The 18,140-nt window shown below is 30.1% G+C and overlaps 1 protein-coding gene across 1 annotated transcript; it reads right to left on the minus strand.

Moving 5' to 3' along the window:
- Positions 1–9,878: 9,878 nt before the first annotated feature.
- LOC111418194 (Sirtuin 1) lies at positions 9,879–18,140 on the minus strand. The gene is made up of 5 exons (XM_023050670.2): positions 17,990–18,140; positions 17,143–17,438; positions 11,487–11,682; positions 10,644–11,427; positions 9,879–10,586 (listed from the first exon to the last, which is right to left on the minus strand). Exons 1-5 carry the CDS (start codon positions 18,138–18,140, stop codon positions 9,962–9,964), a joined length of 2,052 nt encoding a protein of 683 aa, XP_022906438.1. The 3' UTR covers positions 9,879–9,961.

Genomic DNA, 18,140 nt, shown 5'->3' on the forward strand with positions numbered 1-18,140 from the left:
CGGTTATACCAGAAATGGACCACTACTTCGTTATTTTAAATGGAATGTCCCAATTTTTACGAATTACCCCGCTAAATTTTAATATAATTTGATACAAGTCATCGAAAATTTTGGCATTCGAGGCAGGCCAAATAATCTCAGGGTTTGCACAAATAGGAGACATAGTTTACATAATCTTTGAAAATATTTTTTAAAAACTATACAAGGTGGTCGCGAAATTTCCCTACCTCAAAAAGTAGAAAAGTTAATTTTTTTGAATGGCAACCCCACATCACCAGCGTATTGTACACTGAAAAATAAGAGATATAGGGGTGATATCTAAAATATCGTGGTTATTGGAAAATTTTATATTATCAGTTGCCTTTAGTTTGAAGGAAGTGATATGAAACAAAAACTATTCTAGACTGGAAAATAAGGCAAAATCCTCCTGGTTATAATACTGTAGGTCCACTATTGACGGATTATGGCGTAAGCCGCATGTTGCCTCTTTCCAGTTTTTAGGTTGTTAGGTTCAGTCATTTCTTGCATGTGACAACGAGGTACAAAGGCATCTATACTGGATCATAGCGACGGTCTTCTAACAACACACCTGTGTATCATACAACATCCCTAAGGCATTACCACCATCTTGACACTCAACTATATGCTCTACAAACTCTACTTCCACCATATACCCGCCCAACCCAACCCAACCTTATAACAAGCTTACTTATTCATTCCACGCCACCAGTGTGGCCAATATTCCCGTCATATCCAATGTTTAATATTCCTTCATCCTGCTCACCAATGCAACCAAAGCTTGCATCGCACCCAAGACTTACCGTAATCAGCTTAGGACATATCTTATTGTGTCTATACCAAAGCCTACTCTGTCTTTGGGAAAGTACTTTTGAAAAAATTTTCCCCTCGACCTATTCTTAATCTATGCTGTCCATCATCCATGAAAACTTTACATTAAATAAATTCTAAAAGACTTCCCGTAATCAGCTTATGACGTCTCTTATTGTCTCTATATCAAAGCCTACTCTATCTTTGGGAAAGTACTTTTGAAAAAATTCCTCCTTCGATCGTGTTATCTCTAAATTAGGTATTACCCAAACTATCTATATCCGCCATCATAACACGTACATTCTCTATGTTCTTGCCCCCTACCATCCTGAAAACACATCCTAGCATCCTTTCTTGGCCTTTCTTTTTTTTTGTCTTATTCTTATTGTATTATACTTTCACTTTTATATTACTCTCCTTATAAAATTCATACTGTAATCATCCTGGCAAGTGCCTCTCTTTAATTCTCTTTTACCCTTTAACACACTTCGCTCTATCATTCTATAAATAAACAACAAAAAATCTTAGTAATCAACTTCGTAATTTAGATGGAACTTCAGGACGATAATTGCAACGGCATTAAATCGAGTTTGTAGGAGAATATACATGACAAGGAAAAAAATTGGAGGAAGAACATAGAATACAATACTTGACATAATCGTCAGCTAACTATTATGTGCAGGGGCAATATATGGAGGTTAGTAAGGAGATGGTTTCAAAAAACTCTTTAAAGTTTATTTAAATGAAGCACTAAAAAGATGGAGAAGATCATAACAAGGACTGGATAAAGAGGATCTTGAATTTATGTCAAGGAATTTTTTCGACGATTATGAAAACTGTGGTCTTACAGTAAATTTTAAGAAGACTAAATCTCTTTTAATTAGAACAGTGCAAAAAGGAAATGATGTAAATGATGGTGCATACGACGAATTAGAAAGTAGAATAGGCTAACGAAAAACAACTTATATATTTGACCTCATATATATTCCACAACCTTGAAAAGTATTGTCTTATATGGAAGTGAAATGTAGCAGTTAACAACCTTGTACACAGATTAGCGCTGTAAACTACTGGCGAAGACCAGCTAGGATATAGAGAATAGATTAAGTAAAAAAGAATAAGGCAAGGAAATATCTAATCTGAAATCAAAATAAGCTTCTTAGTTCTAGTGATAGTACTAATTCCAGTTTTACTTGTTGTTCAATACCAGGATGTTATATACTTTACTGAAATAAAACTAGAACTAACACTATACCAAGAACTAGAATCATTCGGGTTTAGCCATCTTTGCTGACGTGTGTCTAAACCCTAATGATTCTAATTGTAGGTCTACTGTTAGTTCTAGTGACAGTTCTAAGTAGCGCTAGTTATAGCACTAGATAGCCCTAGGTTGTGTATTGTTATTGAACTAAAACTGGAACTAGCTCTAGACCTAGAACTAGTCTAGGTTTATTGGAAGAGTGCAAAAAAAAACTGACAGTAAATGATGTAAAAATGATGGGAGAATATGAAAGGAATTAGAAAGCAGAATAGGTAAACGAAAAACGATTTATATATTTGTCCTCGATACTATGGTCCAAAAGCATATCACCTAAAACGATATATATATACCACAACCTTGAAAAGCATTGTCTTATATGGAAGTAAAACGTTGCAAAGTTAACAAGAAACCTTGTACAGATGGGCCAAATTGGGCGCTTTTAAAGGGAAACTCTATTTGTATAAGAGATAGAGGAAAAATGATATCAGTGTCAGAGGCTCGATTTTTATAAGAAACTTAATAGCATTTTGAACATTTTTAGGGATTTATTTATGTTGTTATTTGTTGCCATATATTTATTCTTCTTTTATAATAAGTTTTTTTTTAATTTAATCTGCTTCTTGTTTATGAATTTATGTTTTAATTCATTGTAACCAACTATCTTAATACTAGTTATAAATATCATCTCATTTTTGTTTTATTTGCAAAGCATACTTTTTCAAAAACTGCACATATAAGTTTTAAAGTTGTATATTTCAAAGAAGACTTAAACGAAATATCAACTGTGCCATATTTTTCGAAAGGAAATTTTATGCACTTGTTGAATTTGCAAAAATATATAGGTGTTCCATTTATAAAATCATTTTTATGTCAATAACTACTAAAATGAGGGAAAGCTAACTTATTCCATCGAATTCTACATAAAAAGTTGCTTTGGAAATGTTTTCACAGAAAGGAAGGTTTATCAATAAGAATAAAGTTATGACGACTTTTTTTTTGAAAAACATTCTGTATCTCTGAAATCGATATGCGGTTTGCGCCATTAAGTTTCTTATAAAAATCGAGCCTCAGACACTGATACCATTTGTACTCTATCTTTTATAAAAAGATAGACCCTTGTACATAGAATATTAGCGCTGGAAACTACTGGCGAAGATCAACTGGGAATTTGAGAATAAATTAAGAAAAAATAAGGGAAGGAAATACCTAATCAGAAATCAAATTAAGGTTCGTTCGAAAATAAGAAATATTTTCTATAGAAGAAATGTATTTTTATTGCTGTAATAATTAATTCTATTTACACAAAGAAAAATACTCAAATTGTACAAAATAAATATACTACGTACAGAAAGAATAAAACAAAATTAATAATCATTCAAAACTGTACTTAACATAAACAAATTTAGAGCACACCGGTAAAGAAAAATCTACTTTTTTTATAATAAAGCAAATAGCACCAGCATAAATTTGTATTTATGATGACGCCAAAGATTGCTTCTTTAATAAATTGAACTAAATTTTAATTAAAAACATTTCATTTCATTGTACAGGTGATTCGCTATAAAATCCCCAAAATTAAAAGGTTATGTTTAACTTAGTATAGAAAAGGTGTGTGCAAATATAGAATGTTTAAAGTAGGAAAGGATATGATTAATTGGACTAACCTGGAAAAACAGTTTTAGTGGGATTCGAATCATCAAAAACTTGATTTTTGGATCGTTGCTTCTGCAGTGAGGATTCAGGATCTTTTCAGGGATTCATAAAAAATTTACACCACTCTAAAAAAAAATCATAAAAGAAATTAGTAAGAAAATCTTGTAAATTAAATTAATTTAGAAAATAATTAAATAACGAATCATCCTGTATATAGTTTTTTTTAATAAAAACTTGTAAGAACATCTATATTTATTTTATTTATTTTTTTTTTAGGTTTATCAAATATATTAAACATCAAAGAAATATACACAATATTTTTTTTATTAAATCTTCAATATTACGAAGAATTTCTTTAATGTATTCTATTCTACAGGAGGGTAATTTATAAAAAATATGTTTTTGTGCACAACCATGAAGTTAGAGTAGTTTAAACTGAAACGTTTTCTTTTTCTGTATAAATACTATTATAAAAAATTAGCTTGATTACTTTCTTTTTACCTTATCTATACAGACGAGCAATTTCAGTTTGTTTTTATAATGAATATTTATTTTTATTACTATCATTACAAATCTTATAGTTACTTAACCATATTGTTCTTAACCAAATAATTTAAATTTTTTTGGTAGAGACCAATAAAAAATTTAATTCAAAAAAATCCGATAAATGAACATGATCCATCTAACGGAAATCTTAAAACTAAATTAAGTAACTATAATTATTATTAATTATACAAAAAATAATAATACATTCGAGGCGATTTTAACGTAAAAATCGCCAACAACAAAACTAACACTTAAAAAAATTAATAATTTATTAAATGCTTACAATGTAAAAGAAAAATGAACTAAATAATATAAAAATAAATAGTAGTATGCATTATATAAAAATAAAAAGGTACAGTGAATGGTAGAATAAAAATATTTTGACTAAAAATTGAAATATATGTCTCTCAATTGGAGTGCAATTTGCACTATAATTAAGACACTCTATATGTATTTTAGTTAAATCTCATTTTTTTATGTTTTTTAAATAACATTTAAGAACATTTACAACGTTACTAATCCTAATTAATCATTTTAATCAAATACAAAAAGGATCAAACCTACCATTAACGAATTTTTATCATATTTATTATTTTAGGTTCCTTTTTTTTCATAGCCAAGAGTGCGAAAAGTTATTATTAGCAATCAATTTTTTTTTTCATATACAAAATTTATACATTAATTTTAAAATCTACTCCAAATTAATTAATTTTAATAAAAGACAACTTTTTTTGTTTATCTTTTGAGGTGTTTTCGTTATTCCTTAATCTCACTATATACAATTATTTTTTCATCCTAAATTTACATTTATTCACCTGATTAAACTTAGGAAGGAATATTCTACAAAAAAAGAAGCGATTTAAAACAGAAATTTCCTTCACTAATACTGCTCAAAAAAAATCAACTATTTAATTTTTACTAAAACATATACGATAAGTACTAAAAAATCCATTTAAAAAATTATAATAATATAAAAGTTTTTCGTTGCTTACCAAGATTTACTAAATAGAAAAAAAATTCTTTTTTTTTCGAGATCAATGTTTTTTTTTTCAAATAATTTCTTCAAAACCATTTTTTTTCTTTGAATCCTATTTACACCCTGTTTCATTTTAAATAAAATCACTCTGTACAAAAGAATAAATCAAAATTAATAGTTCAAATAATAAAAAAGTCTTAAAAAACTAAGTTAACAAAAAGAAAATATCAACGTGTAAAGTAGTAATCCAAATGTTTCTAATTTTAGTTTAATTCTAGTTTTAGTTGTTATTCAACAACACGATGTTTTATATTTTATTGAATTAAAACTAGAATTAATTAACACTAGACCCAGAACAGTCTCTATGTCTAGAGTTAGTTCTAGTGATAGTCTTAGTTGTTATTCAATTAACTGTTGAATTAAAACTAACACTAGACCTTCACACGAGACGTTTGGCTAAACCCAAATATTTCTAGTTTTACGTCTAGAGTTAGTTCTAGTGATAGTATTAATTCCAGTTTTAGTTGTTGTTCAATAACAGAATGTTATATACTTTACTGAAATAAAACTAGAACTAACACTAGACCTAGAACTAGAAACATTCGGGTTTAGCCACACGTCTCTAAAGACGGCTAAACCCGAATGATTCTAGTTCTAGATCTAGAGTTAGTTCTAGTGAAGTTCTAAGTAGCGCTATTTAGCACTAGATAGAGCTAGGTTGTGTATTGTTATTAAACTAAAACTAGAACTAACTCTAGATATAGAACTAGAAACATTCGGGTTTAGCCACACGTCTCTAAAGACGGCTAAACCCGAATGATTCTAGTTCTAGATCTAGAGTTAGTTCTAGTGGCAATACTGAATAGCGCTAAGTTGTGTATTGTTATTGAGCTAAAACTAGAACTAGCTCTAGACCTAGAATTAGAATCATTCGGCTTTAGCCGTCTTTAGAGACGTGTGGCTAAACCCAAATGATTCTAATTCTAGGTCTAGTGTTAGTTCTAGTGACAGTACCCACTAGTGCTAGTTAGCACTAGATAGCGTTAAGTTGTGTATTGTTATTAAACTAAAACTAACTCTAGACATAGAACTAGAAACATTCAGGTTTAGCCACACGTCTCTAAAGACGGCTAAACCCGAATGATTCTAGTTCTAGACCTAGAGTTAGTTCTAGTGACAGTCCTGGATAGCATTAGGATGTGTATTGTTGTTAAACTAGAACTAACTCTAGACATAGAACTAGAAACATTCGGGTTTAGCCACACGTCTCTAAAGACGGCTAAACCCGAATGATTCCAGTTCTAGATCCAGAGTTAATTCTAGTGACAGTTCTAAATAACGTTACTTAGCACTAAATAGCGCTGGGTTGTGTATTCTTATTAAACTAAAACTAGAACTAACTCTAGACATAGAACTAGAAATATTCGGGTTTAGCCACACGTCTTTAAAGACGGCTAAACCCGAATGATTCTAGTTCTAGATCTAGAGTTAGTTCTAGTGGCAGTTCTGAATAGCGCTAGGTTGTGTATTGTTATTGATCTAAAACTGGAACTAGCTCTAGACCTATAATTAGAATCATTCGGGTTTAGCCGTCTTTAGAGACGTGTGGCTAAACCCAAATGATTCTAATTCTAGGTCTAGTATTAGTTCTAGTAACAGTTCTAACTATCTAGGCACTAGATAGCCCTAGGTTGTATATTGTTATCAGAGATGTTACCTACTTATTTGAAATAAAAGTATTTAAATACAAAATACGTATTTTCTATTCTGTATTTTAAATGCCATTCCACCAAAAGTATTTTGTACTTTATTTAACATACTTTTAGTAACTTATTTTGTATTTTGAAAATACTAAATACTTTTTTCTTAAACTTCTCTAACATGATTGTCTACAACTTAATTTCATTGCTGACTTGTCCTAATTTTAATGGTTTTTCCATAACTCTTGCCCATAGCCACAATGCAAGATTGTCGCTACTATTGTCCTAAATTTCTAAATTTAATAGAATTTAATTTATTATTTATAATTTATTTAATAGGTTAAGAAAACTAAACTTGCCACCTTTTAAAGACAATGAAATAGACTACCTCTCCGAATACATAATTTGTTTAAAACCAATTGCTGACTCCATTAGAAGCTTGGAAGGAGACCAAGAAACTTATTATGGTAGTAGGCATCTACCGGAACTAATGCGTATGCGACGAATGTTAACTTCGCTAAAAACTGATAATCCAAAGTACTACAGTACTTTAATTGATATAATAGAAAAAAGTATAAACAAGCGTTTTAATTGTGACTTGTATTTGGATTAATCTACTGCAAAGGGTCAAAAATAAAAAATAAAGAACGCAAAAAGGAAGAAAAGTCTGTAACAAGTGATAGTAAAAGTAACATCACTACTGACTTAGAAATACTTCATTATTTGAAACATAGTGACGATAATTTGAATTATTTAGATGATTTATTAAATATAATATCTGTATTCCAAGTTCTGCTCCAAAAAAAGACTTTTTTTCTTTTGGCGGAATAATAATGAGGCCTCACAGAAGAAAAATGAGTTATTTGACAAACTTGTGATTTTAAAATCTACAAAGTAAATTCATGTTCATATACAGCTTGGATAATCTAATCCTGCGTTTTTTTTTCTAGAGACAACCAATAATCTACGAATAATCTGTAGCAGAGCCACTAGATTGGATTTCAATACTCAGATATTGACAACATATTGACCGTGTAAAGGCCCCTTAAAGAAAAAAATTTTTTTAAAAAAAACGTAGTGGTGTTTAAAAAAAGTATTTTGAAAATACGTAATTTGTATTTAAGTACTAAATTAAAAAAAGTACTACTACTAAGTACTTACGATTTTGTATTTAAAGTACAAAAATTTGAAACTGTTTGCATTTAAATACTTTTTTAAAAGTATTTTTCACATCTCTGATTGTTATTAATCTAAAACCGGTACTAGTTCCAGTGACAGTTTTAAATAGCGCTAGTTAGCACTAGATAGAGTTAGGTTGTGTATTGTTATTGAATTAAAACTAGACCTAGAACTAGAAACATTTGGGTTTAGCTGTGTTTAGAGACGTGCTGGTAAACCCAAATGATTCTAATTCTAGGTTTAGTGTTAGTTCTGGTGCCAGCTCTAAGTATCGCTAGTAAGCACTAGATAGCGCTAGGTTGTGTATTGTTATTGAATTAAAAGTAAAACTAACACTAGACCTAGAACTAGAAACATTCGGGTTTAGCCACACGTCTCTAAAGACGGCTAAACCCGAATGATTCTAGTTCTAGATCTAGAATTAGTTCTAAGTGGCGCTAGTTAGCACTACATAGAGCTAGGTTGTGTATTGTTATTGAATTAAAACTAGAACAAACACTAAACCTAGAACTAGAAATATTCGGGTTTAGCTACACGTCTATAAAGACGGTTAAACCCGAACGATTCTAGTTCTAGATCTAGAGTTAGTTCTAGTGACAGTTCTAAGTAGCGCTAGTTAACACTAGATAGAGCTAGGTTGTGTATTGTTATTAAACTAAAACTAGAACTAACTCTAGACATAGAACTAGAAACATTCGGGTTTAGCCACACGTCTCTAAAGACGGCTAACCCGAATGATTCTAGTTCTAGGTCTAGTATTTGTTCTGGTGACAGTTCTAAATATCGCTGGTGAGCACTAGATAGCGCTAGGTTGTGTACTGTTATTAAACTAAAACTAGAACTAACTCTAGACATAGAACTAGAAACATTCAGATTTAGCCACACGTCTCTAAAGACGGCTAAACCTGAATGATTCTAGTTCTAGGTCTAGTGTTAGTTCTGGTGACAGTTGTAAGTAGCGCTAGTGAGCACTAGATAGCGCTAGGTTGTGTATTGTTATTGAACTAAAACTAACACTAGATCTAGAACTAGAAACATTCGGGTTTAGCCACACGTCTCTAAAGACGGCTAAACCCGAATGATTCTAGTTCTAGATCTAGAGTTAGTTCTAGTGACAGTTCTAAGTAGCGCTAGTTCGCACTAGATAGCCCTAGCTTATGTATTATTATTGAACTAAAACCGGAACTAGTTCTAGAACTAGAATTATTCGGGTTTATCCTTCTTTAGAGACGTGCAGCTAACCTCAAATGTTTCTAGTTCTAGATCTAGTGTTAGTTCTAGTAAGTGTTAATCCTAGTTTTAGTTGTTATTCAACACCAGATTGTTATACATTTCATTAAACTAAAACTAACATTAGACCTACAACAAGAATTATTCAAGTTTGTGTCCCTCAAGACACATTAGTACTATACTCTGTTTTTAAACCAAGAGGAGTATTTTAAATTTGTCACCAGATTGACCTTGCACGTGATTGGTTGAATGCGAGGAAGGTTCACACACAGTCAATTTTGAATTTTGATTTTGAATGTCATTGTTGTAAATTTAATTGAGTGAAATCTAATAGGATCGTGACCCTAATAGTCGTTCACAACAAATTTCATAATAATAAGTAAATAAATAAATAATAATTATTAATTTAATTATTTGATTTTTCTTAGTGTAAATCTGACTTTCGCGTTTACTCCTCCTGGTTTAAAAACAGAGTATAGTTATAATGTTAATGATAATTCTAGTTTATGCCATGTTGTTGTATATTTTTATTGAACTAAATCTAAAATTAGAAACATTCAGATTTAGCCATCAAATTATTTAAATAAATTAAAATGAAACATCTAAATTGTCTTGTTCAGACTCACTCTCTGTTGAATCTGAACTTGAACTATTATCCAAATAATTATCGGGGTCGTAATAAACCTCAGCACCCGGAAAAATATATCTACTAGGCGGTATTAAATAAAAGCTATCTTTAGGTAAACGCTCCGCTATACTCCTTTTTTCTTTCGGTTGCCAATAACCTCGCATATCCGACATCGTAACAGTTTCCGTCATCGTATCGCCGTCCATGAAATTTGAATTATCTCCGATTCCGGAATCTCGGGCTGAATCAATCGATTCGTGTCGTTCTTTGATTGAGTCTCTCGCGTAACCAGAATCGTCGTGTAAGAATTCAAACGATGACGAATCGACTGGTTGATTTGATAGGGTGCACACACAACCGGACGGATGATTAATTTGATTAAGATTTTGACCAGAAGATGATGGTTTTTTGTCACAAATGTTTTTGTTATTTGAAAAGGAACACTTACACGCCGCGTCTTCCAACGTTTTTGGAATAGTCGGTGGTGGACATAAAATTGGATCTTCTTTAATCCATGGAAGGAGTTGTACTGTTTCTTTTAAAAGTTGGTTTCGATAAACTGGGTCACTCCACGAATTTCCCAATCTAAATCAAATCATATTTTCATTAAATTAATTAATTAATTAATTATTAATAACTTACAGTTGACAAATATGATTAATAATTCCATCACAATCACCAAGTAATTCAACGTCGAAATGACAATCAGGTAAAGGTTCTCTATTAATTAGGATTTGAGGAACATTGGCGGGTAAAGAACTCGGAATTAAAGCGACTGGTCGAACTTTAAGCGATGACCCAATAACCACTAATAAATCGCATTTATTTTTATCCTCAGCCATCGCTTCATGAAAAGTATCGGGTAATCCTTCCCCAAAAAATACAATATCCGGCTTCATAATCCCATTTTCAACGAGCCTCTTCAAAGCACCCACTTCGCGATCTTTAAAACTTTCTATCGAAGCCGATTCCCCAATTTCCGGCTGACAAAACTGGCAAATAGGAATGTTTTGGGATAAAACCACGTCGCGAATTGCCTCCGCTGTTAATTGAACTTGGCATTTTGTACAAGTTGCAGTTGCAAACGATCCGTGGCACTCAATAACGTTTTGAATATCGGCAACTTTCTCTAAAGTATCGATGTTTTGCGTGTAATTTCTTAATAGTTTATTGTGCCGTTCTAAAAGTTTTATAAACCTGTGACAAGGGCTTGGTTTGAATTTTCCTGGGTAAATATCTTTAGCGAATTTAAAAAACGGCCGAGGATCGTTTATAAAATAATTTATATCAAACATAGCCTGCGGATCTGGAAGATCGGGGAAATCTATCGCTAAACGTGAATAAATCCCATCTTTTGAACGAAAATCGGGTATTCCACAAGAAACTGAAACACCCGCCCCGGTTAAAACTATCACATTTTTGGCACCTAAAATAATAATTAAATTAGATAATCATTTTAGAAATAATGATTTTGGAATATTTCACCTTTTAAAAGCCTAACTACATCATCTATTGTGTTAACGTGTCTCAATTTATGTCGTCTGGGTGGTTCAGCAAGCATGTTTATAATTAATTTCCATAACATGAGATCGTCCACGCTCGCAGGTAAATCTTGTAGCTCAACTCCTAATTCTATTAATAAAGCGCGCGGATCTACACCACTTGCCATTTGCTTTTTAATCTGATTATTAAACAAAAAGAGAAATGAATTAAAATTTATACAATAATACATTAACGATTAAATTAAGAGTAACAATGAAAAGCGATAAAAATAAAAAAAATTTTAAGATAACCACTTTTATATGTAATTATGGTGTTGCAAGTTGTCTCTGGATGGTATAAGAATAGTGACTTATTACTTACTTTATAAAAATAATTTCAAAATCGTTTAGCATATCTAATTAAGAACAAAATTAAACATGAAATAAATATAAAGTAATTTAAATAAAAAGTAATACAAATTTTAAATTATGTCTGGATCTGCTAATTAATATAGCTGAATTACTTCAGAGCAGTATGTGAAGTCCTTATAATTTTCTTTATTTCCAATATGTTTGTAAGATGCCATGAATTCCCCCAAAGGTAAAACTGTGATTTTGAACTTCTCTTTTTTTTTTTATTTCGTGTCAGAGATTTAAACAAGTTTCCTCCTTGTAAGTTAGTTTTAAGGGAATTCAAATGGTTGGTGAGAGGGTTTCAGAAGCAGCATAAGATACCGATTGTTGGGTTGTACAAATTCTTAGTAATGCCCACAGTCTACTCAAGACGCACCAACAAATCCTACCTCCAGGTCCCAACTCCGCAAAACAGGAACAATTCATGAGAATAGGCAGACACTCACTTTATGAGAACACCAACGATAATGGAGAATTCTCAAAATGGAAAAGAACTGGATTTAGGAAACAATATTTAAACGAATTGCTGTATTATCACTGTGACAATGCAAGTTAAAGCTAATTTTTAACAAACGATGGTTTGAAGATGGATCTACATGGTCATCATCTTTTATTCCAATATTTTTGGTTATTTTGTGCCATCAATACTGAGTAGGTGTTCAAACCTAGTAGGTGTTCCGTTCCTTATTTCTTGATTTAATAATATGTATTGTAATCTGATCCATCTGTTTTAAGGGTTCCAACGATTCTCCTGTCTTTTTAACTTTATTCTATATCTTTTCTAGTTATTTAAATTCCTGGACTTGCCTCACATCGGTATTATCATTAATTAAAACATAACATTTAACTTCAAACTTTACAACCATATAAACCATATTGCATTAAAGTCACCTAATCATCAGCAAAACTTAATAATACAAGATATTTATCATTAACAGGATCTCCATGCTTAGATAAGTACGTTTCCACCTCTTCAAAACCGTGTCGACATATACAAGGGTCCCATGTAAGCAGTAAAGTACATGACAGGCAATAAGGAGCCGAGATACACAGTTTTTCCTTAGACAAAAGTTGTAGGAAATATACCACACTATTTATTTCTATACATACAGAGAAAGATACCTAAATGCCGGCGATGTTTTGATAATGCACTACTTAAATTTGAAGATACTGGATGTATCGATATACCTAAACATTGAGGAAAGATCGCTAGAGCAACAGATATGAATAAAAGCTCAGTAAACAATAATATAAGGCTTCACAACTACCATCCATATCATTTAAATTTACACTAAGCACTTCATGGAAATGATTAACAGAGCAAAACTTTTTAAATATTCAGTCATTTTCAAGAAACGTCAAATTGAATCAATGATATTTAATAATTTTTTTACAAAAAATTGTTAATTTTGGAAACATAAAATTTGGCATGATATAACCTCAGATGTTCTTTTACAACCTCAAAAAGTTTCAATTATTAATTCCTAACCGTTTAGGAGAAAAAAAAATTTTGAAATTTCATTTTCAAGAAACGTCAAATAGAATCAATGATATTTAATAATTTTTTTACAAAAAACTGTTAATGTTGGAAACATAAAATTTGGTATGATCTAACCTCAGATGTTCTTTTACAACCTCAAAGAGTTTCAATTATTAATTCCTAACCGTTTAGGAGAAAAAAAATTTTGAAATTTCATTTTCCAGAAACGTCAAATTGAATCAATGATTTTTAATAATTTTTTTACAAAAAACTGTTAATGTTGGAAACATAAAATTTGGTATGATCTAACCTCAGATGTTCTTTTGCAACCTCAAAAAGTTTCAATTATTAATTCCTAACCGTTTAGGAAAAAAAAATTTTTGAAATTTCATTTTCAAGAAACGTCAAATAGAATCAATGATATTTAATAATTTTTTTACAAAAAAACTGTTAATGTTGGAAACATAAAATTTGGCATGATCTAACCTCAGATGTTCTTTTACAACCTCAAAAAGTTTCAATTATTAATTCCTAACCGTTTAAGAAAAAAAAATTTTTGAAATTTCATTTTCAAGAAATGTCAAATAGAATCAATGATATTTAATAATTTTTTTACAAAAAATTGTTAATGTTGGAAACATAAAATTTGGTATGATCTAACCTCAGATGTTCTTTTACAACCTCAAAAAGTTTCAATTATTAATTCCTAACCGTTCAGGAAAAAAAATTTTTGAAATTTCATTTTCAAAAAACGTCAAATTGAATCAATGATATTTAATAATTTTTTTACAAAATATTGTTAATGTTGGAAACATAAAATTTGGTATGATCTAACCTCAGATGTTCTTTTACAACCTCAAAAAGTTTCAATTATTAATTCCTAACCGTTTAGGAGAAAAAAAAATTTTGAAATTTTTTTTCAAGAAACGTCAAATTGAATCAATGATATTTAATAATTTTTTTACAAAAAAACTGTTAATGTTGGAAACATAAAATTTGGTATGATCTAACCTCAGATGTTCTTTTACAACCTCAAAAAGTTTCAATTATTAATTCCTAACCGTTTAGGAAAAAAAAATTTTTGAAATTTCATTTTCAAGAAACGTCAAATTAAATCAATGATATTTAATAATTTTTTTACAAAAAATTGTTAATGTTGGAAACATAAAATTTGGTATGATCTAACCTCAGATGTTCTTTTACAACCTCAAAATATTTCAATTATTAATTCCTAACCGTTTAGGAGAAAAAAAAATTTTGAAATTTTTTTTCAAGAAACGTCAAATTGAATCAATGATATTTAATAATTTTTTTACAAAAAAACTGTTAATGTTGGAAACATAAAATTTGGTATGATCTAACCTCAGATGTTCTTTTACAACCTCAAAAAGTTTCAATTATTAATTCCTAACCGTTTAGGAAAAAAAAATTTTTGAAATTTCATTTTCAAGAAACGTCAAATTAAATCAATGATATTTAATAATTTTTTTACAAAAAATTGTTAATGTTGGAAACATAAAATTTGGTATGATCTAACCTCAGATGTTCTTTTACAACTTCAAAAAGTTTCAATTATTAATTCCTAACCGTTTAGGAGAAAAAAAAATTTTTGCAATTTCATTTTCAAGAAACGTCAAATTGAATCTATATTTAATAATTTTTTTACAAAAAAAATGGTAGGTCCAATACCGTGGTTAGCAAGATAAACTTGGCGGCACATAGCACGATATTTTATTTATTTACATGGAAATTAATAATTTCCACTTAGTTTCCTTTAAGAAAAATAATAAAGAGACAAAAAAGTACCACTAAAGAATAAGCTACCTTTATATGAAAAACTTGTGTTATTTTGGCAAGTAGTACGTCTTAGTGTAGTTTCCCCATTAAAAACTGAACCACCCTCTATATTATGTTTATTTCGATACGTCGTTATGGAACATCCTATATATATAAAAATATTTTGAGTTTATAGTATGGTAAATTTCCTAAAAGTTTAATCTAATTGTAAGGAAGAACTGTGTATCTCAGCTTCTAAATGTAATTTACGTACTTTGTCACTTGCGCGAGACACCCTGTATATTAAAAGCACCAGTGACAAGTAACATCCTTGCTGGAAAACTTTTATAATTCTTTTATTATCGCAATCATAGGGTCTTCAACATATCTGCAACACATTCCATAGTTTATTTCTTGCTATATTACTTCTTCATCTTTTCTTATCTTTTTTTCCATCAACTATTTCAGAATGAATAAATTATCTGTACATTAAAGGGTAAAGCTGATTTCTCTTATTCTGTTCTGTAACATCTTTCTGTACAGCCTACTCATGGTGCTTGTAATACAAATACCATTATAGTTCTATTTCTCTTATTCTCATCCATAATGTCTCACCACTATTTTTTATCATCTCTACTGTTATATTCATCTGGCGCAATCTTCAATCATACTCATATCTTGTATATTATGGATTTCTTGACCTTTTTTAGTCAGTAGTAGTTTATAGCAATTTTTCCATTTTTCAATAGATATTAAATTCTTTCTTATTTTTCATCTATTTTTCTTTTGCCATACTTCTATGGACTGTGCTCCCTCAATATGTATGTTAATCTAGGCACATTTATATTCCCAGTATTGAAATTCTCTGTTTTTACTTTATTAAGTACCTCTCTAATTTTTGTCTTATATTATGTTCATGAAGTATCATTAGCTCATATTCTTGTTCCACATTTTAGGGTGGATCCAGTGTATATTGTTGGCTATTGTTTTAACTATTTACAACTTCACAAGTAAAACAGATTATTATTCTACATCCTGGCGATTATATTACTTGGTGACATTAATAATGAGACATTAACAAAAACTCAAATCTAATTCTTAACATACAATAGATTAATTATAAATTGTTAATTCCTTTTAACATAAAATCGTATTAATAAGCTGGCTAAGACAACATAGAATAATTCAGAATGATTCTTATTCTCCACAAAATTTTATTTGATAAATATAAAAAGTTATTTCCAAAGTTTCTCGCCTTTAACCACCAAGAAAGACATCATAAATAGTTTTTTCAGTTTACACATTAAATTTACACGTCTCATGTAAATATGTTAATGTAATTATGAAGCATTTAAATCATATCCACCAATTTGATTGCTTCAAAAATCATCCAATCTCCATTCTCATTATAAATACAAGTTCGAAATTAATTTCCAAGTTGATATAAAGCAGATTTAATCCAAATTAAAGCTTCACTTCATAAAATTAAAAGATTTCCCTGGACATATAACAAATAAATTAGAGAATTAATAAAAAAATCAACAAATTCGTCCCAATTATTAATTTTTCAATTTCTTTTTTACCATTTGTGTGTAAATTCATAATAAACGAATTAAATTAATTTATGTTGACATAAAATTCTTTATTTTATTTATTTTTAATTCATGTTAAACTTTGTTCTTAATTAATCATTTATTTTTTGATTTTTTTTAGTTTAATTTAAAGATAATCTAAATGTATAATTTTAGGAACATTTAACTTCTAACAACACCTTCCCACTTAGTAACTTTTACTTGCCAAATACTATTTTTATACACAGATTGTGACATCAGTATAAAGTCACTGATAATAACCATTTTCACTTTAAAACAAAGCTTTTACGTCAATATACATTAAAACAAATTAGAAATCATAAAAAATTCATAGTTTGGTGTTGAAACGGTTTTAAATCATCACAGGTGAGCATATTTTATTGAAATTTTAGACTTACCCATGCCATACTTCCAGCCATTGGTTTCCAATTGTGTCCGGATAATTCAGAAATCCCGCTGAGCTCGCTTAAATTACTAACCGTGGATGCGTTGTCATCGTCGGCTTCAATACTATCTTGAGATGTGTCCAATGCGAATAAATCATTGTGAAGTTGATTTAGGTGATCCGTTTCCGATGGTGGTAAACATTCTTGAAAATCCGTTGGATCTGTGTGTGGTGAGGTAAGATTTGAAGGTGTTGGCATTGAACTCAATGTGGAAGCTTCATATCCGGAGTCACAATCCACATTAAAACCTGACATAACAATTATTTCGTTTTTGTAATTTGATACAAATTAATAATTAAAAAAAACTGTCAAAATTTGACAATTAAAAAAAAAAAGGTTATAAAAGTGACATTTAAAAACCATGTGATCAACGTAAATATAACCTCAATAAAAAAACGCGACGTATCTGTTAAAAAGTGGTGAGTGAAAAAGTGATTTGATATAAACAGTAAATAATTCGCGATTTAGGATATAAATAAAAAACGCAAAAACTTAATTAAATTTAATTTTTATTAATTAAAGTAGTAATTTTTCAAAAAAGAAAAAAATAAAGTGAGTCGTACCGGTTTTTCTTTCATTTTTTTTTTAACATTTAAATGGAATTAAAATAAAAAACTTTGAAATGAAAACTCGAATGAAAAAGTCAAATGACTCAAATGTCAAAAGTGACAATTTCGAATAATCGAAAATCCAAGTGAGCCACGCCTACAAAATGTCGACGACGTTCGCCTTTGTTCTTGGCCGCCATATTGGGTTGAAAAAAATTCCTAAACAACCAAACATATTTTGCGATTTTTACCTTCTGTAGAGTCGATCTGGGCTCCGGACGGTGTCGGAAAATTGGAAAATGTGACCGCGTCGCACAAAACACCCGCATTAAATTCGCTAACGTCCAATTTTGGTCTTTTCGCACAGGATCCCCGTTCCTCGCGTTCGGAGTAGGAATCCAT

This window comes from Onthophagus taurus, chromosome 1, assembly GCF_036711975.1.
Source record: "Onthophagus taurus isolate NC chromosome 1, IU_Otau_3.0, whole genome shotgun sequence".
NCBI classification, from domain to species: Eukaryota; Metazoa; Arthropoda; class Insecta; order Coleoptera; family Scarabaeidae; genus Onthophagus; species Onthophagus taurus.